At 40.3% G+C, this 17,283-nt stretch overlaps 1 protein-coding gene across 1 annotated transcript in view; it reads left to right on the top strand.

Annotated features, from left to right (window-relative positions):
• The window catches only part of mtnr1aa (melatonin receptor 1A a), a 94,885-nt gene extending 78,720 nt beyond the window's left edge, over nt 1-16,165 (top strand). Inside the window, exon 2 of the mRNA XM_015963944.3 lies at nt 13,082-16,165. Coding sequence (XP_015819430.1) covers nt 13,082-13,950 — 869 coding nt within the window. The 3' untranslated portion in view covers nt 13,951-16,165. The remainder of the gene's footprint in view (nt 1-13,081) is intronic.
• Nucleotides 16,166-17,283: the final 1,118 nt, after the last annotated feature.

The following is a 17,283-nucleotide window of genomic DNA, read 5'->3' as shown; positions in this document are numbered from 1 at the left end:
ATTCCTTTTAAACAACATTTTGATGGATGTTTCCAAAGATAAACGATACAAACTTTAAGGTTAAGGACAAAGGGCGGGGGGTGTCTGCTTAGTAATACATTACTTATTATTAATATTAATCTATTGTTGATATTTTATTTAATAGTTTATTAATACTTAATAACACACTAAGTAACGTTATTAAAGGGACCCTTATTATAAAGTGTTACCCTGTTTTTTACCAAGAGCTTTAGACAGTGTCTCTGCTCATAAAAATAAAAACAACAAACTTGATCAGAAAATTATTATTCATCACCATATAATCATTAGGAACTATTACGAAACACAGGAAACATTGGAACACATAGAAAGATATTTCTAACAGGTTATTGTGATTTGCTGCTGTTGCACTGTTACTGTGATAGAAGAGTGAAAGTGAAAGCTGGAGATGTGGTGACATGCAGGTTTATCTTAGCTGGTTGTTGGACCACTCTAATAAACCACAAGTGTTGTCTGGTGTTTTAGTTCTGCACAAGCATTACAATGATAAGACATGATCTTAAAGGGCAGCAGTAGCTCAGGTGGTAGAGCGGGTTGCCTCATGATCGGAGGGTCATGGGCTTGATTCCAGCTCCCGCCAGGGGTATCCTGCTGTTGTGTCCTTGGGCAAGACACGTCACCCAACTTGCCTGTGTTAGTGGTGGTCAGAGGGGCTGATGGCGCCAAATTGCAGCCTCGCCTCTGTCAGACCTCCCCAGGGCGGCTGTGGCTACAAATAGCTTACCATCACTAGCAGTGTGTGAATGAGAGAGTGCGTGAAAGCATCTTTGGTGGTCTAGAAAAGCGCTATATAAGTTCTATGCATTATTATTATTAAATGACCTTGTGTTTTGAATAAAGCTGCACTGCTGCAGGACGCTTCAGAGATCAGAAAGTCTACACAAATCATTAACAGATTGCAGTTTGTGGTTTCCAGGATTTTATTTTTATTTTGGCAGGTTAGGAGAGAAAGCACGTCAGTCAGTAGGTCTGATTTTTAACGTTTTTCATCGGACAGTTTTAAAACGAATCAATAATGTCCAACTGTCTGATTTTTGCAAACACTGGGATCTCATTTGACATGTGCCAAGGATTTAACATATGATGTCTGTGATGTAAAAATGCATTGTGATGCCAAGAAAGAGATTATTATCAACAGGAAGCTAAATTTATTTTAGATTTATGGTGAAAAGATATAGAGGACTCCAGTTGCTCGTCTCACTAATGTGACGTCAAACCAAGCAGGAAAAAACTGACTGAGTTTAGTGAGCTTTGCATCCTTCTTCCAGGACAAAAGGAGGAGCATTAAACATGGGGAAAAACAAATCTGACCATGTGGAAAGTATAAATGTAACATCTGATTTGTAGTCATTTCTATTAGTAATTTGTTCAAACTAATAAATCTGAACATGTGTGATTCACAGCATAAGGAAAAGCAGTTTCTTTTTGGTCTGGGGACCCATGAGCCGATCGGAAGGAGAGGAGCCTTGGGAACTTTATAGAAAATACTCATTTCTGGAATCTGTCACCTTTTCTTTATATTGTTTTTTACAAAAAGACAGACTTGATTCAATCTGTCCTGAAGCACTTTGTTTGTCGTCTAAATTGTTGATTTTAAAAGGTAATTTAGAATATAAATGTTTTTAGAACCATATGAACATAAAGTGCTTCTTACTGCCCCCATTCTAAATATAATCAATCTATCCTTAGTAAATGGGTATGTACCACAAGATTTCAAGGTTGCTGTAATCAAACCTTCACTTAAGAAGCCTTCTCTGGATCCAGATGACCCAATGAATTATAGACCAATATCTAACCTTCCATTTTTATCCAAAGTCCTGGAGAAAATAGTGGCCATCCAAGTATGTGAGCATCTAAACACTAATGCTCTGTTTGAGGAATTTCAGTCTGGTTTTAGAAAGTATCACAGCACTGAAACTGCGTTAGTGAGAGTTACAAATGATATTCTCATGGCCTCAGATAAGAATCTTGTGTCTGTTCTAGTCTTGCTAAATCTCAGTGTTGCCTTTGACACAGTTGATCACAATGATCTTTTAGAAAGACTTGAACATGTTGTAGGGATCAAAGGAAGAGCGTTAGGCTGGTTTAAATCCTACCTGTCTGACAGATTTCATTTTGTAAATGTACATGACAAATCTTCTTCATACTCCAGGGTTACTTGCGGAGTACCACAGGGTTCAGTGCTTGGACCAATTCTTTTTACTATATATATGCTCCCAATTGGTAAAATCATTAGACAGCATGGGATAAACTTCCACTGTTATGCTGACGATACTCAGTTATATTTATCCATTAACCCTGATGAACCTAATCGGTTGGGTAGATTACAGGCTTGTCTTGAGGACATAAAACACTGGATGACTCTAAACTTTTTGCTTTTAAATCAAGACAAGATGGAAGTTCTCATCTTTGGACCAGAAATCCAGAAAAGGAAATTGCTTAGCCAATCGCCTGACCTGAATGGCATTACATTAATCTCCGAGAACAAAGTAAGGAACCTTGGTGTTATCTTTGACCAGGACATGTCATTCAAATCCCAGGTTTCATAAGTTTGTAGGATTTCCTTTTTCCACCTTCGGAATATTGCTAAGATTAGAAGCATCCTTTCCAGAAGTGATGCTGAAAAACTAGTTCATGCATTTATTACATCAAGACTGGATTACTGTAATTCATTACTCTCAGGAAGTCCACAGAATGTAGTTAAAAGTCTTCAGCTTGTCCAAAATGCTGCAGCTAGAGTTCTGATGAGAATTAAAAAGAGAGATCATATCTCTCCTGTCTTAGCTTCCCTACATTGGCTACCTGTTAAATTCAGAATAAATTTTAAGATCCTTCTTCTCACATATAAAGCTCTTAATAATCAAGCTCCATCATACATCAGTGATCTGATTGTTCCATACGTTCCTAACCGAGCACTTCGCTCTCAGACTGCAGGTTTACTGGTGGTTCCCAGAATATCTAAAATTAGGATGGGAGGCAGATCTTTTAGTTATCAGGCTCCTCTCCTGTGGAACCAGCTCCCCGCTTTAGTCCGTGAGGCAGACACCTTGTCTACTTTTAAGAATAGGCTTAAAACATTTTTATTTGACAGGGCTTATAGTTAAAATCTGATGTTAGCCTAAATCTGGACAAGTGGGGGAGTAGAGGGAGGTGGAGTGTACAGTCGGTAAAGACGGCTCTCCCTTGCCCTGCCTCCAACATGCCTCCATCTAAATAGGATAGATTATCCAGAGTTATCTCTGTAGTTATGCTGCTATAGGCTTAGACTGCTGGAAGATACACTGACCACTTTTCCCACTCTACTGCTTTCTTCTACAGTTTGCTCTTTAACTGTACTATTTTCTGCAATTTCAGCTGTTAACTTTATTTTCTCTGTAAGTGTTTTTCTCCCCAGAAGAAGCAACAACGTTCTGCTGAGCTGTGGTGGCCTCATGGAGGGGGCCATCGACTAGCACACTGCTGCTAACCACTAAAATATTCTTCCTCTCCTGATAATAACTTTTTGCTTTCCTTGACGTTGGATGTGCTACTACTAGTTTAGCCGTTTAATTATAGATCCACTAGGATAAATACAATAAAGTTTATTTCTCACCAAATAGAATATTTACTAAGACATCACAATATAACTATAGACACATTACTAGTCTTGTGTGTGTGTGTGTGTTTGTGTGTGTGTGTGTGTGTGTGTGTGTGTGTGTGTGTGTGTGTGTGTGTGTCTGCGTCTGCTCTGTCTTCTCGATCCCCAGTGAGTCGTGGAGGATGACTGCTTATACTGAGCCAGGATTCTCTGGAGGTTTCTTCCTGTTAAAAGGGAGTTTTCCTCTCCACTGTTGCTGCATGCTTGCTTAGCATGAGGATTGCTGTAAAGACTCTGAGACTAGTCAGTGACTCGATGCAACCTGCTGGGTTCCTTATATAGGAAACTTGTTACTGACTGGCTGAATGACCTGACCTGTATTGTTTACTGTGTAAAGGTCCTTGAGACGACTCTGGTCCTGATTTGGCGCTAGAGAAATGAACTTGAATTGAATTGTGGTTGAAGCATCCACTTGTTATTTAGCTTTTTTGTCCAAATAATAATATTAATAATACTACTAATATTAAATGTGTTTCAAGCCAGATACATAATATTAAATATGCATTTGACCACATGCATCATCTCAATATAATTTGTTGGAGCTTTCTTTTATTTACCAAAGTGCATCTATAGTCCTGCAGTGAATGCTCAGCCACAAAATAGAATAACATTTGTTCTGACACAAGCAGCACATTAAAGATTTGGACCATTTTCTGTTTAATCACACTGACCTTGGTCACTTTCTGTCACGTGATATCCAAGTAATAACTCATGGACCTTAAGTGATGACACACCTCCTTCAATCATTCATTAGGTCAGGAAGGCAGGAAGGTGTCGAGGCTAACGGGTTCAGAGTGGCTCCACCTGCTGTTGACCTTCAAGATCTGCACCTCATCTTCTACCAGAAACCTCAGGATCTTGCAGGCTTTAGGGGATTATGGAGGGACATATCTGGATGGATATGGATATCCCAGAATGCATTGTTTGTCATAAAGTATCAAAGCAGTATTGTCTGAAGGAAGACCGAAATGTTACAAAAGGCAAATCTCACTGTAACAATGTTTACAATGTCAGTATTTGTCTCAAGTAAAGCATTATCAGTAGCATCGTATTTGGTTAATTTTGAGCTAAACAAACTTGCATGATAATAATAATAATAAAAATAATAACAATAACAATAATAATAATAATAATAATAATAGTTAGGAAAGCACTGTTTCCCCAACTGCACGCTGTTTTAGAGAGTAAAAAAAGCTCCAGAAAAGCAGAAGGCAAACTTGTATCTTCTATTCAGTAGTGGAGAGTTTCCAATATTTCCTCCAAAGAAAGGAATCTGATTAGATGCGGTCTTCTGCTGCTGTAGTGCGCCAGATGCGGTTCTCCTTCCATTTGAGTTTCCTCTGACATCAGCAAGGTTCTCTGAAGGCCCTAGAGATGGTTGTGAGTTACGATCCCAGCAGATCAGCAGTTTTTCAAACACTCACACCAACCCATCTGGCATAAACAACCATTCCACATTAAAGTAATATGCAAAAGAAATGCCCAAAAATGAAGAAACCAACAGCAGAACCGAGAGGGATACTGACAACAGTAGTGTGCAGAGGTGCAGGTTTAAACGAGGAACGGTTGAGGGAAGGGGAAACAAACCACAACACAGATGGACCAAAGTGTTTTTGAGGAAAGCTGCAGGGAAAGTGTGGGTGTTTAACCATCTCATTAGAAAAACTGTCCCTGGGTGCAACGCCCATGAAAGAGGAAAAGAAACGCTTCTCACATAAAAGATAAAGCCCCTGCTGGAGGAGCAGCAGCTCTACTCTGAGCCCCTCCCAGATATAGTAGATTTTCAGCTTATAGCAATCTGAATGGGGGATGGGTGGGCATGACCAGCAACAGCTGGTTTTCTTAAAGCGGCAGAGCCCTGAAACGACTCATTGTGGAAGGTACTGAAAATGTCATGAATTAAAGTGTTGAATTTGCTTTATGCGAGAGGGAATTAGTGCAAAGAACGTCATAAACATGCTTTGTATCGACCATGGAGCTACACTGCCCTGCCAAAAAAAGTCTCCACAAAAAAAAGCACACACTAATATTTCATTGGATCTTCAGCTTTGATTACGGCACACATTTCATGGGACATTGTTTCAATAAGCTTCTGCAATGTCAGATTTGTTTCCATCAGTGTTGCATTAGTGTGTCACCAAGATCTGGCATTGATGATGGTAGAGCCTGACCGCTGCACAAAGCCTTCTTCAGCACATCCCAAAGATTCTCTGTGGTGGCCCGTCCACTGATGAATCCTGGCATTTTCATCTTGGAATATGCCCGTGCCATCAAGGAAGATGGAATAACCTGGTCATTCAGGTAGTCAGCTGACCTCATTTTTGCAGCACATCCTGTGCTGAACCTAGACCAGACCAACTGCAGCAACCCCAGATCATAGCACTACCCCCACAGGCTTGTACAGTAGACACTAGGCATTATGGGTTCATCACTTCATCGGCCTCTCTTCTTACCCTGATGCACCCAATCACTCAAGAACAGGGTCCATCTGGATGCATCAGACCAGTTAATAATGAGTTGGACAGTTCTTAACACAATTTTAGTCGTTTCTGCAGTTTCCTTAGATGGGCTGCATGGTGGCACAGTTGTTAGCACAGTTGTCTCGCAGCAAGAAGGCTGCAGGTTCAAAACCTGACTGCGGTCTTTCTGCATGGAGTTGCATGATCTCCCCATGCATACTGGGTTTCCTCCATACTCTGGTTTCCCCCACAAATCACAACATGCCCTATAGGTTAAAAATTGTACGTTGCTTTGGATAAAAGCGTCTGCCAAATAAATAAACCTAGACACGTTTTCTCTGCGTGATGCATGCCAATGATCTGACCCTTCTCAAACAGACTAACATCTTGTCCACGACCACTACTTGCCTTTCCACATGTTTGTTTAAGAACTGAGAAACATCTCATTGCGCCGGTTGGGGTTAAATAACTTGTTACCAGCTGAAAGATAATCGCCCATGCAGTAACTATCCAATAGGAGGCACTACCTATTTGCTTAGTTAAATCCAGGTGGCTACTTTTATTTATTTATTTATTTATTTATTTATTTATTTATTTATTTTATTTTTGGGCTGAGCAGTGGATTATAACTTGTGAAAAAAATCATTATTTGCCTCCTTGAATTCTACTTTCCTTGAAAGCGTAAACACTGACGTTTAATTTCCCAAGGTTTGCGAATAATTCTCAATTATTATTTTTTTTTATTCTGGGCTCATGTTAGATTCTGTTTTCCCTGATATTTTTCTTCCTTTCCTCCTAAAAATCACTCTGAGAAATAAGTGAAACCTGAAGGTAACAAAGGCTTTGGTCAAAGAGGTGACAACACTCTCCACCGTATGCTGAGTGAGCTCAGAGTGCATGGTAAGGGCAGTCAGAGTGGTACTCACCCTGAAACTCATACAGGAAAAAATGTCACTGATGGAAAAAATAAAAAAAGAACTGCAAAACCCAAAAAAAAAGAACAGCAAAACCCTGGTAGCACAACAGCAGTCTGATGTGAAGAAAGTGGCTCTACGGCTGCACTAAGAAATCATCTGGAAGGAGGATTAGTTTTGTTCGTTTAGAGGTATGAGAAGCTTTAGAGGCTGAAAGAAAACCAGCATCAGACAATTAGCCACTTCTGTCAGCTGAGACTGTTTTCATTTCCTCTGATTAAATATGGGGCGATAGTCAATCATAAGTGACTTAGCTGTGGTTTACTGCAGTATTTGTTCAAGAGGTCATCTTTGTGAGCTGAATGTGCCCGAGGAGCTGAATGGGGCCGGCCAGGGCTGATTTGAACACAGACATTTTTTGATTGGATCGTTTAAGCTCAAAGGGATGATTTGTTCTCATATCAGAGGTTTCAGTTAACTGTGAGAGGCCTGAATATGATGATGGAGTTGAAATTAGCCAAGAAAAACCAAGAATAAGGTTATCTTTTTGACCGCCCCTTTAGCTGAACTCCATATCAGATCACAGCTCTTTCATGTGACTGCTGTGGCTCCAGGAAAAGAAGGTGATCAGCCTTTTTATGGCCGAATAAAAGCCGGTAAATCCCCTGGAAGAATCTGGAAAAAGGACTTCAGCACTGCAGCTTACAGGTTTCGGGTTTGCTTAGGGTCTGAGGAGACGAAGTGTATTTGAAAGAGTAGAACGTGTTCTACGTGTTCCTTGGTGGTGTCAACGCCAACTGCGATCATTTTGATGTCAAGCTCATTTTTCATTTTCAGCATATTTGAGAAACAGATTTAGAACATAATGTGATTTTTATGGGTATATTCATTTTCTGATTATAGTTTTAATGTCATTAAAATGTAGAAAAACTAAAGCTGACAAACTTAAACAAACTACATATCCTTTTGCCTTAGCAGGCTGTGTCAAATTCATTGCAAGTGTGTGTTAAAAAAAGAAGAAAAAGCTCAGATGGGCTTCACTTGTATCTAAATCCTAACAGGAATTGGTTGAAGGTGTGGGATTGCAGAAATGGAAAAGGGCAGCACCGGGCCATATCTATCCCCAAGCCAAATGAAAACTCTGAATGATGCGTCAATCACAGACGTAACCACGGTGACAGAGAAAGAGAGAGCCACAGTCTAAAGAGCCAGCTGTCCATATTCACCTTGTCAAGGTCAACATTGGTATTACTGAGATCTCATAACCCTTGTTATAGGTGAAAACATCAGGTTTGAAAATGAAGGTAGAAGCACCAGAAGCTTGCAGATCATCCCATAGCTCCGATAGATAGCATTATTTATCTGTTGAGCTGAACACACAAGTTTCCCCTTGTCATCGTCAGCAGACACAAGGCTCACATTCATCCCCCCTCCTATGTAGTTTGACACAAAGTTTAACCAATAACCACATCTGAACTTTTAGCTTAGCTGCAAGGTAATGAGTATAGTGGAGAATTGTTCAGCTGCTAAATAGTAAAAGATTTACCTGAGGAGTTGGCAGAAACAGATCTTCATGAAGTAAACATAAACCAGAGCAACGCTCGAAAAAGTACGAAACACTTTCAATTCGGGCCTGAGACGCCTCACTCCTGTCTCGTTGTGGTTTATGGACCGAAGCATCACGGGGGGGGGGGGGGGGGGGGGAGTAAACCGCCACAGTTGGCCCTCGCAGCTGCCACGCATTTGAGTGACAGAGTAAAACTTTCTACAGAGTATGACTATCTGATATGATGACCGTAAATACGTGAGCGACGTTTGTTGTTGTTTTTTTTGCCTCTGTTAAAAAAAAGTCAGCTACATGCTGCAAGGCATGGGGGGGGGGGGGGGGGGGGGGGGTCAGTCACCAGTTACCAGGGGTTACTAGTGATCCAGTTTGGTTCAGCCTTCACTGTGACTAGCTCATTGGTCCAATTAGAACTAACCTGTTTTTTCAAAGTGATTCTAAGAATGAATCTTATGACAGCAGCAGGTGCACCTAATTCCCTGCAGAGGGCAGCTGAATGACAGATATAAAAAGACTAAACTTAATTAATAAGTATATTTGATCCCTGGCAGTGGTATACTTGGCATATGTGGTCGGAGGTAACGTTCCCCTTTGCTGATGTGTATTTGTGATGCCAATGCAGGTGATATTGACAGGTCTGTGTACAGCACAGGGAAGGTGAGGGGTGGGGGTCTGACAATGTCTGTGCAATATTCAGTACAAAAATGAAATAGCCTCTTTCACTGCAGTGATTGCATAGATATAGGATATGCTAACTTCCCATCTGACATTAGCAGTAAAAGCATCTTATCACGTTTGGCAGCAGGTTTTCAAATATGCTAAACTGTACCAAGGCCTGTCGTTACGACGCTTCACTGACTGCTGTAGACATTCCACTGATATAAGAGCAACAGCACAGAATTTCATTTTTAAAGAGAGGGTGTTAATGTTTTGCATCTTGCAAAAAAATAAAATAAAATAAACTCTTCCACAAACCAGGTGCAAACGTGTGTGTCCTTCAGGAGCTGGATTGTGTTTGCCAAACATGCTCACTATGCTGCGCTTGCTGACTCTCAGAAATATGCATTATTTAGCAACAGGAAACTTCTTTTTATTTAATATTCACTAACTTCAAGATGTGACGGTTAAAATTCATGTTTGGCAAATAGTGTGCCCTTTGCATGCTTTCATTTGAGTGTCTTTGCTGAAGCAAACATAAAATGTGCTGATTGAAATGTGGTATTAGGGACATTTCTCAGTGATTTACGTTAAATGGGCGTTTATGCTGAGACAACTCATTGGATCTTAAAGCACAACCCACTTTCTATTTTGATTCATCTGACACTCATCAGTGATTGATCAATAGCAGTAAGTAATATTAGTATTGATAAAAACAGACTTACAGCTATCACTTGATATTCTAATCTAAACTACATATCACAATTGATTGCATTTGGTCAAATTTATATTTGCTTTAAAGGGACATTATGGAAGCTTGACAGCCAAAACATGTATAGAAATAATAAATTTCTTCTTCATACATTCTCCTGCAATGCCCTGGTCCTGTAGAATGAGCTCTGGCATTTTTACTGTGATTGCCTGTTTTTCTGTAAAATCACAGAAAAAGAGAGCTGCTCGGGTCGAGCAGGCTGCTTCATGCACGTTCACGCTCAGGCATAGCCCTCCGAACCGCTTTTAAATGGTACAGATACCAGTGACGTCACTGCTGCGTTAGCTCACCTGGTAAGATGTTGGACTCTCATGCGGGAGACCTGGATTTGATTCTGGGTGTGAACATAGTTTATTTAGAGTTTCTTTTTTACATTAATGGTATATTGTTTTACAGTAAGATGCCCAAATTTTTATTGGAGACTCGCTGAACGTCATTGAATTCACAGATAAAAAAGATGTGGGTTCAACTTTGAATTTGGAACAATTTTTCAAGCAAGGGAAGGGAATGATCTGAGCATGCAGGAGGACTGACCCATCATAAACCTTTGTCGGCTGTGCTGAAGAGAAAGATACAGAACCAAATTATTTAATTAATTATCTGCATGTTCTCCTGTCCTCTGTCCTCCGGGCCCCACACACACACACACACACACACACACACACACGCGCACACACACACACACACACACACACACACACACACACACACACACACACACACACACACACACACATACACACACACACACACGGAGCTGACTGTCTCAGCTGTTATTTTCGTTGAGTGTGCATGTACAGCATGCACGCCTCGTGCACATGCCTTCTATTGAAGCTGCCGTTACGCTTTTGGCCTGAGGGGGCAATCGCGAGCATAAAAATGCTAAACTCCGTAAAGTCCCTTTAAGCTTCTAATGATCATAAAAGCAATAAAATCAACAAGAAACAACCTTAATGTGAGCAACGGTGGCATAGGAGTTGTGTGCCCTCCCCGTAACTGAAGTGTTGGAGGTTCGAGCCCCACCTGTCGCAGTCATTGTGTCATCGGGCAACACATAAACTCGCCTTGTTTGCAGGTGGTTGTCGGAGAGAGCAGGGATGCCAGTGTTTGGCAGTCTCGCTTCTGTCAGTGCACCCCAGGGCAGCTGTGGGTACGTTGTAGTTCATCACCACCAGGGGGCGAATGTGTGTGAATGGATGAATGATTAATTGTGTTGTAAAGGGTCTTTGGGGGTTATAGGACTCTAGACAGCACTAGATCAAATCCAGGCCACTCACCATTTACATTTATTAAAGGTTCTATGTCAAGCAAAATCTATTTTTTGGAGCTTTTGACTGTGTTTTAATGATGTTTCCTCGTGGAAATCACCCCAAAGTGGTTTTTGGGTTCACACACACATTTTTGCTTTAGTATTGCATTCAGCTGGAGGGGTTGTTGCTGCAACATCATGGCCGCTCTTCCCCATCCAGGTAGTCTCTCGAGGCTGGATCACTCCTCCCCTGAACTGGACACCCACTAACACCCAGTTTCTTTGTTTAGCAGGGAGTTTAATCACCACAGTTGTGAAGAAGTGACTTCGTTCTCATCTAGTCTGCTCTTTAAACAACCCAAAAATGGATTTTTACCTGAAAGAGGTACACGATCTCTGTCCAGTCTTCCCACAGAAGAGTTTAATCTGCAGATACTCAGCAAACAGAGTCAGCGATAGATTGACATTGCTGTTAGCCAATCAGAGGCGAGTTTTCAGAATATCAGTAAATAATACTCCAAATCCTGCCACGTCCTGCTCACCTCTCCTCACTTGCAGTTCTGCTTAACTTCCAGTTCCTGAAACAGAAGTACCAGAGAGGGATAAACTCACTTTATTTATACTAGAGACTACTGCAAATGTGTTGAACTTGGTTTTTCACAATGTTATGGTTTGCTTCAATAATTGAGTGACCGTAGATTGTGCAGCTCTAATTGGGAGTGTTGCTTAACACACTTGATCTTTTAATATAAAAGAATACCAATGCCTGCGAACTAAAGAGATGTGTAATGGACTACAAAACAAGGAGTCCTGGTCCCATTATCTAGAGCTTCAGTGCAATATTGCTATTGACTCCCAATAGATGAAAACATCACTAATAAACTATTTATATTATCAATTATCTGAGGTTGTCAAAACAGTTTTCACCTTACCTTCAAATGTGTGCTTGTGAAGAATTGACAATCAAACCCTACAAGAAAGAAAAATGGAAATTCCTTCGTAACTTTCTGCTGATTCATGCTCATTTGCTTTAATTATGACCTGTATCTGTCAACCTTCATATATATGATGTCCGACACGTTATCTGTGGTGTGAATGAAAAACTTTAGTGCCTAAAACAGGTGCTAATTTTATGCAAAAGAAAGAAAAAAAACTGCAAACCTAATTTTATAGCAACCAAAAATATTACCAGACACATTTATTTATTACGTATTTCTAATTACTAACAATCATTTACAAGTACTTCTATCAAGCTGGTCTCTTGCATGGATCATCTTATTTTGGGTGCTGCATTTAAATAACATTTAGTTGGGATTGGCCACTCTTCAGAGAGTCTAGCCATGAGTAGAAACCAGAATGGAAACACACTTGTAAGTAATGAAATGACACAGAGAGATTTGACATAGTTATTGTAGTCAGTGTTCACTTTCATAAGGACTGATAGCACAGATTGCTGTGGTGCTCAGTGGCATTTCGTGTTTCTAAATGAGCTTTGATTTACGATTCCTGTCCCGACCAATTAGCAACCTCCTTTTTTGCATTTTAAGGTACAAAAATCACTTTGAAAAGCAACAACGTCTACATTCTTCTTCCAGATTGGAGCATTAACTGCTTCATTGCTGAAACTGTTGCACCAATCAGAGGCCTGATCAGGTCTCAAAGGTCCACAGTCTTGAATAGAAGTAAAGTTTTCTGCTAAAATACAGCTTAGATGTTGGGTATCACCTATTCAGATTTCACATACAATCATTTTGACTCATGTTCTCTGTCTCTCTTGTCCCTTTCTGTAGGAAACATCTTTGTGGTTAGTCTTGCAGTGGCGGACCTCGTGGTGGCCATCTACCCATACCCTTTGGTCCTCACCTCTATTTTTCACAATGGCTGGAACCTGGGTTACGCCCATTGCCAGATCAGTGGCTTCCTTATGGGTGTCAGCGTCATCGGCTCCATCTTCAACATCACCGGGATTGCCATAAACAGATACTGCTACATCTGCCACAGCCTCAAATATGACAAACTGTACAGCGACAAAAACTCTGTCTGCTATGTGATGTTAATATGGGCCTTGACTGTAGTGGCCATCATACCCAACCTGTTTGTGGGTTCGCTTCAATACGACCCACGGGTTTATTCCTGCACCTTCGAGCAGTCGGCCAGCTCGGCGTACACCATTGCTGTGGTATTTTTTCATTTTATTTTACCCATTATGATTGTTACTTACTGCTACCTGCGGATTTGGATTTTGGTCATTCAGGTGAGGAGGAGAGTCAAACCGGACAATCGACCCAAGTTGACTCCGCACGACGTCAGGAACTTTGTCACAATGTTTGTGGTATTTGTGCTCTTTGCCGTTTGCTGGGCGCCGCTCAACTTCATCGGCCTGGCTGTAGCAATCAAGCCAGAGGTCGTGGTTCCCCTCATCCCAGAGTGGTTATTTGTGGCCAGCTACTTCATGGCCTACTTCAACAGCTGCCTTAATGCCATTGTGTATGGTGTGCTGAACCAGAACTTCCGGCGGGAGTACAAGCGCATAGTAGTGTCTGTGTGTACAGCCCGTATATTCTTCCAGGACAGCTCCAATGATGCAGGCGAGAGGCTCAAGAGTAAACCATCACCGCTCATGACCAACAATAACCAGGTCAAGGTGGACTCTGTCTGAACTCAGAATCATGAACTCATTTGCTGTTTATTTAATTATTGTTTTAATAGTTATCATAAAAAGAATATAATACCAAATCCAATTATGAAAAACTGCTTGTATGCTCTGAGCTGTGATACTGTACGGTGCTACCTGACCTCTGAACAATCAGGGGTAAATATAAACATTGTCTTTTATCAGCACTTTGACTCAGCAGAACGTGTAGTAAAGTGAATATAAAACATTGGGTTTGTTTTCATATTTGCAGTGATGATATAAATGTATCATGCATTACGTAAGTATATATTTTGTATTATATGCAACACACACACACACACAGTCCTGTGCAAAACTTGACTCATTTCTTTTAATACAGTGGTCTTTATCAGTAGTTCTCCAGTTGTGCTGAAGGTCGTGAAGTTTTCTAAACCAGTTCCATATTTGTCATTATTTATGAAGCCATACACCTGATCTGTGAGGTAATGAGGCATCAAAGCACCTAAATGTCAGGGATGAACCAGTATTGTGTCAACACAGACATGTTGGCTAGCTAAAGTCTCAGCCAGCTGCTGAGATTTTAACCTTTTCAACTTTGAACTTTCAAATTTGAACTCAAGAAGTTACTTCCCAAGCATTACTGATTGAACTGTAAAAACATTCAAGCTAAATAATCACAGGCACAATGAAAACTCAAGGAGTTTTAACTATTATTGTACTACTTATATGTATATCCTTTAATTTTTTTTCTAATTTTCACATCATCTGATGGTGACGTGGATGATGGTTAGCGTTATTACACCTGACACTTCTCCATTTGTCCTTTACAGCCAATCCAAAAGAGAAATTTTTGAAAGATCTTCAGAAGCCCCAAAGAACTAGTAATCAAGACCATATCAAATAATTATACAGGTCCAGCTGTTCAGAAGAAAGTTGGAAGAAGTTAGTAGTTGTTTAAAGACCATGACTCATTTGACTTTGCAATGTTGAAGTTTTATCTCCACAAATAACACAAGCCTGAAGGAGTTCTGCTCTGTTGTGGAGTTGCTAATGCTAACGGTTAGCTTCTACTAGCTAAGATGTGCCGTGCTCTCTCCTGGATGCTACACCAACAACAGCATATTTTCACTTTCAGTCAGCATGTTAAACTCAGAGTGACTGATCACGTTTCTAAATTAAGAATATAAAGGTTTTCCAGTGAACTTGGTCTTTTAAAACTTTTGCACAATAATGTGTACAAACACCCCAGCAAAACAACTGTGCATTTTTTGACAGATACCTTTATTTATTTATTTATTTTTACAAAACTTTGTTCAAGCAAATAACAAAAAAATAATATTTTGTTAAAAATAACAATGAAATTAACCCTAAGAACCTAATTTGTGACACTGTAACCGAGTTGGAGCAATGTGGGTTGCTGCAGTCCTATTTTATACTTGACGGCACCATCCTTCTATGTTGGGTTTAAAATTAGTAAGAGGGATTTCTTTCTCTCCACTTTTTCAGCTCATCGTACTGTATGCATGGTAATCAGGAAATGTTTATATGCAAAATAAAAAGTGATATCAATGAAAGGTTTGCTCTAGCCGTGTCTTCAGTTGAATACATTTCTGATTTATTTAGAGTTCACTTAGGCCATGTACACATGTAGCAGGGTTTTTGTAAAATAAAATATCTTCCCCCTCCAATCTAGGATTTTCAGCTAAAACTCTAGTGCATTGTAAAGCCCATTCATAGGCAGGCCAAGCCTGTAGGTGGCACTAGTTCCCCAAATCATTGGCATCTTTGTCGAAATACATTTCCTGGATGTGGAATAACTAATAGAAAAAGTTTGTGCTCTACCTTATTTTGTTTGTCCATGAGTGGTTTAACGTGTACACTCCATCTCTGTTTAGGGTTGGCATTTTTGCTATTCTGTCTAAGGCATTGATGATAAAGAATTTCAAAGAAACAGAATGAATGTAACCAAGCTGGAATAACTAGGTGACCTTAGAACTGAAGAAGCTTCTCGGATGAGAGGTGAAAGGTCTTCAAGCAACTCAAAGAAGTCCAGACGCTTTTCTTTCAAAGCTCATTAGACATTTGTCCTTAACATTGTCCTTCGCTATGTTGAACATGTAATGTCAGAGCAATTTTGTCCCGGGCAGTGACGTTGCGAAACCTAAAACCCCGAATATTTACATCCACAAGCAAATGTGAACAATGAAGAAATTACAGTAACGCTTCATTTTACAGTCTCCTAATTACAAAGTACTTACATGGCAATTACATAGTAAGTTAGAGTGTATTATTGTTTGAGTTCTTAAACAGTTATTACCATGTAATAATGGGGCGACGGTGGCACAGGAGTTAAGTGCTCGCCCCGTAATCGGAAGGTTGCAGGTTCGAGCCCCGCTCAGTCTGTCGCTGTCGTTGTGTCCTTGGGCAAGACACTTAACCCTCCTTGCCTGCTGGTGGTGGTCGGAGGGACCGGTGGCGCCAGTTCTTGACATCCTCGCCTCCATCAGTGCGCCCCAGGGCAGCTGTGGCTAAATTGTAGCTCATCCCCACCAGTGTGTGAATGTGTGTGTGAATGGGTGAATGACTGGTTGTGTTCTAAAGCGCCTTGAGGGTTTCCAGGACTCTAGAAGGTGCTATATCAAATACGGGCCATTTACCAAGTAACTCAGATTCAATTCTACTTTTATTTTTTTAATCATTCCCAGTAAATACTGCTTTACACGGTAATTACACTTTATTACAATTATACACTTTAATTACACAATATTACACTTTAACTTACTGTGTGATTACCTTGTTATTACCATGTAAGTGCTTAGTAATTAGGGGACTGTAAAAGAAAGCGTTACCGAAATTACAATTTGGTTTTTGAAAGAATAATTTTTGGTGACAAATTTCTTCACTTTCATGTGGATGACAGGCCAAACTGTAAAAAAATTCTCTGTTTTGTGGGAAACCTGACTACATGTACAGAGGGTCTGTGAGTTGGGACAAACCTTTCCTTGCAGAATTGCCCTACTGAGATCGTTGTGGCGTTGCCTTTTGTTTGTAATTAGGTAATGTGTTCTGGCCTCCTTTTAAAGCTACATCAGCTGCCTTTCAAAGACATGAATCAGACAAAAGAATTACATTGGGCTTCCATGGGACTGAAGCTGCAGTATTCAAGGTGAAGCGAAAAGACCTTGCCTGCTACTTTCACCTTATCAACCATCTGCCCCTCTAAATACCGTGACAGGTGGAATAATGTTGCAAACCTGCAAAGGGACTTTACTTGTCGGTTTTTCTCTTAGCCGTTTGATTTAAACTGAGAAGTTTCATTTTAATAAGAGTACAAGGAGCTACAAAGCATATAATCTG

This window comes from Nothobranchius furzeri, chromosome 4 (genome assembly GCF_043380555.1).
Source record: "Nothobranchius furzeri strain GRZ-AD chromosome 4, NfurGRZ-RIMD1, whole genome shotgun sequence".
Taxonomy (NCBI): domain Eukaryota; kingdom Metazoa; phylum Chordata; class Actinopteri; order Cyprinodontiformes; family Nothobranchiidae; genus Nothobranchius; species Nothobranchius furzeri.
Note: the sequence above shows the minus strand (reverse complement) of the source record. Positions and strands in the feature narration are given on the sequence as shown.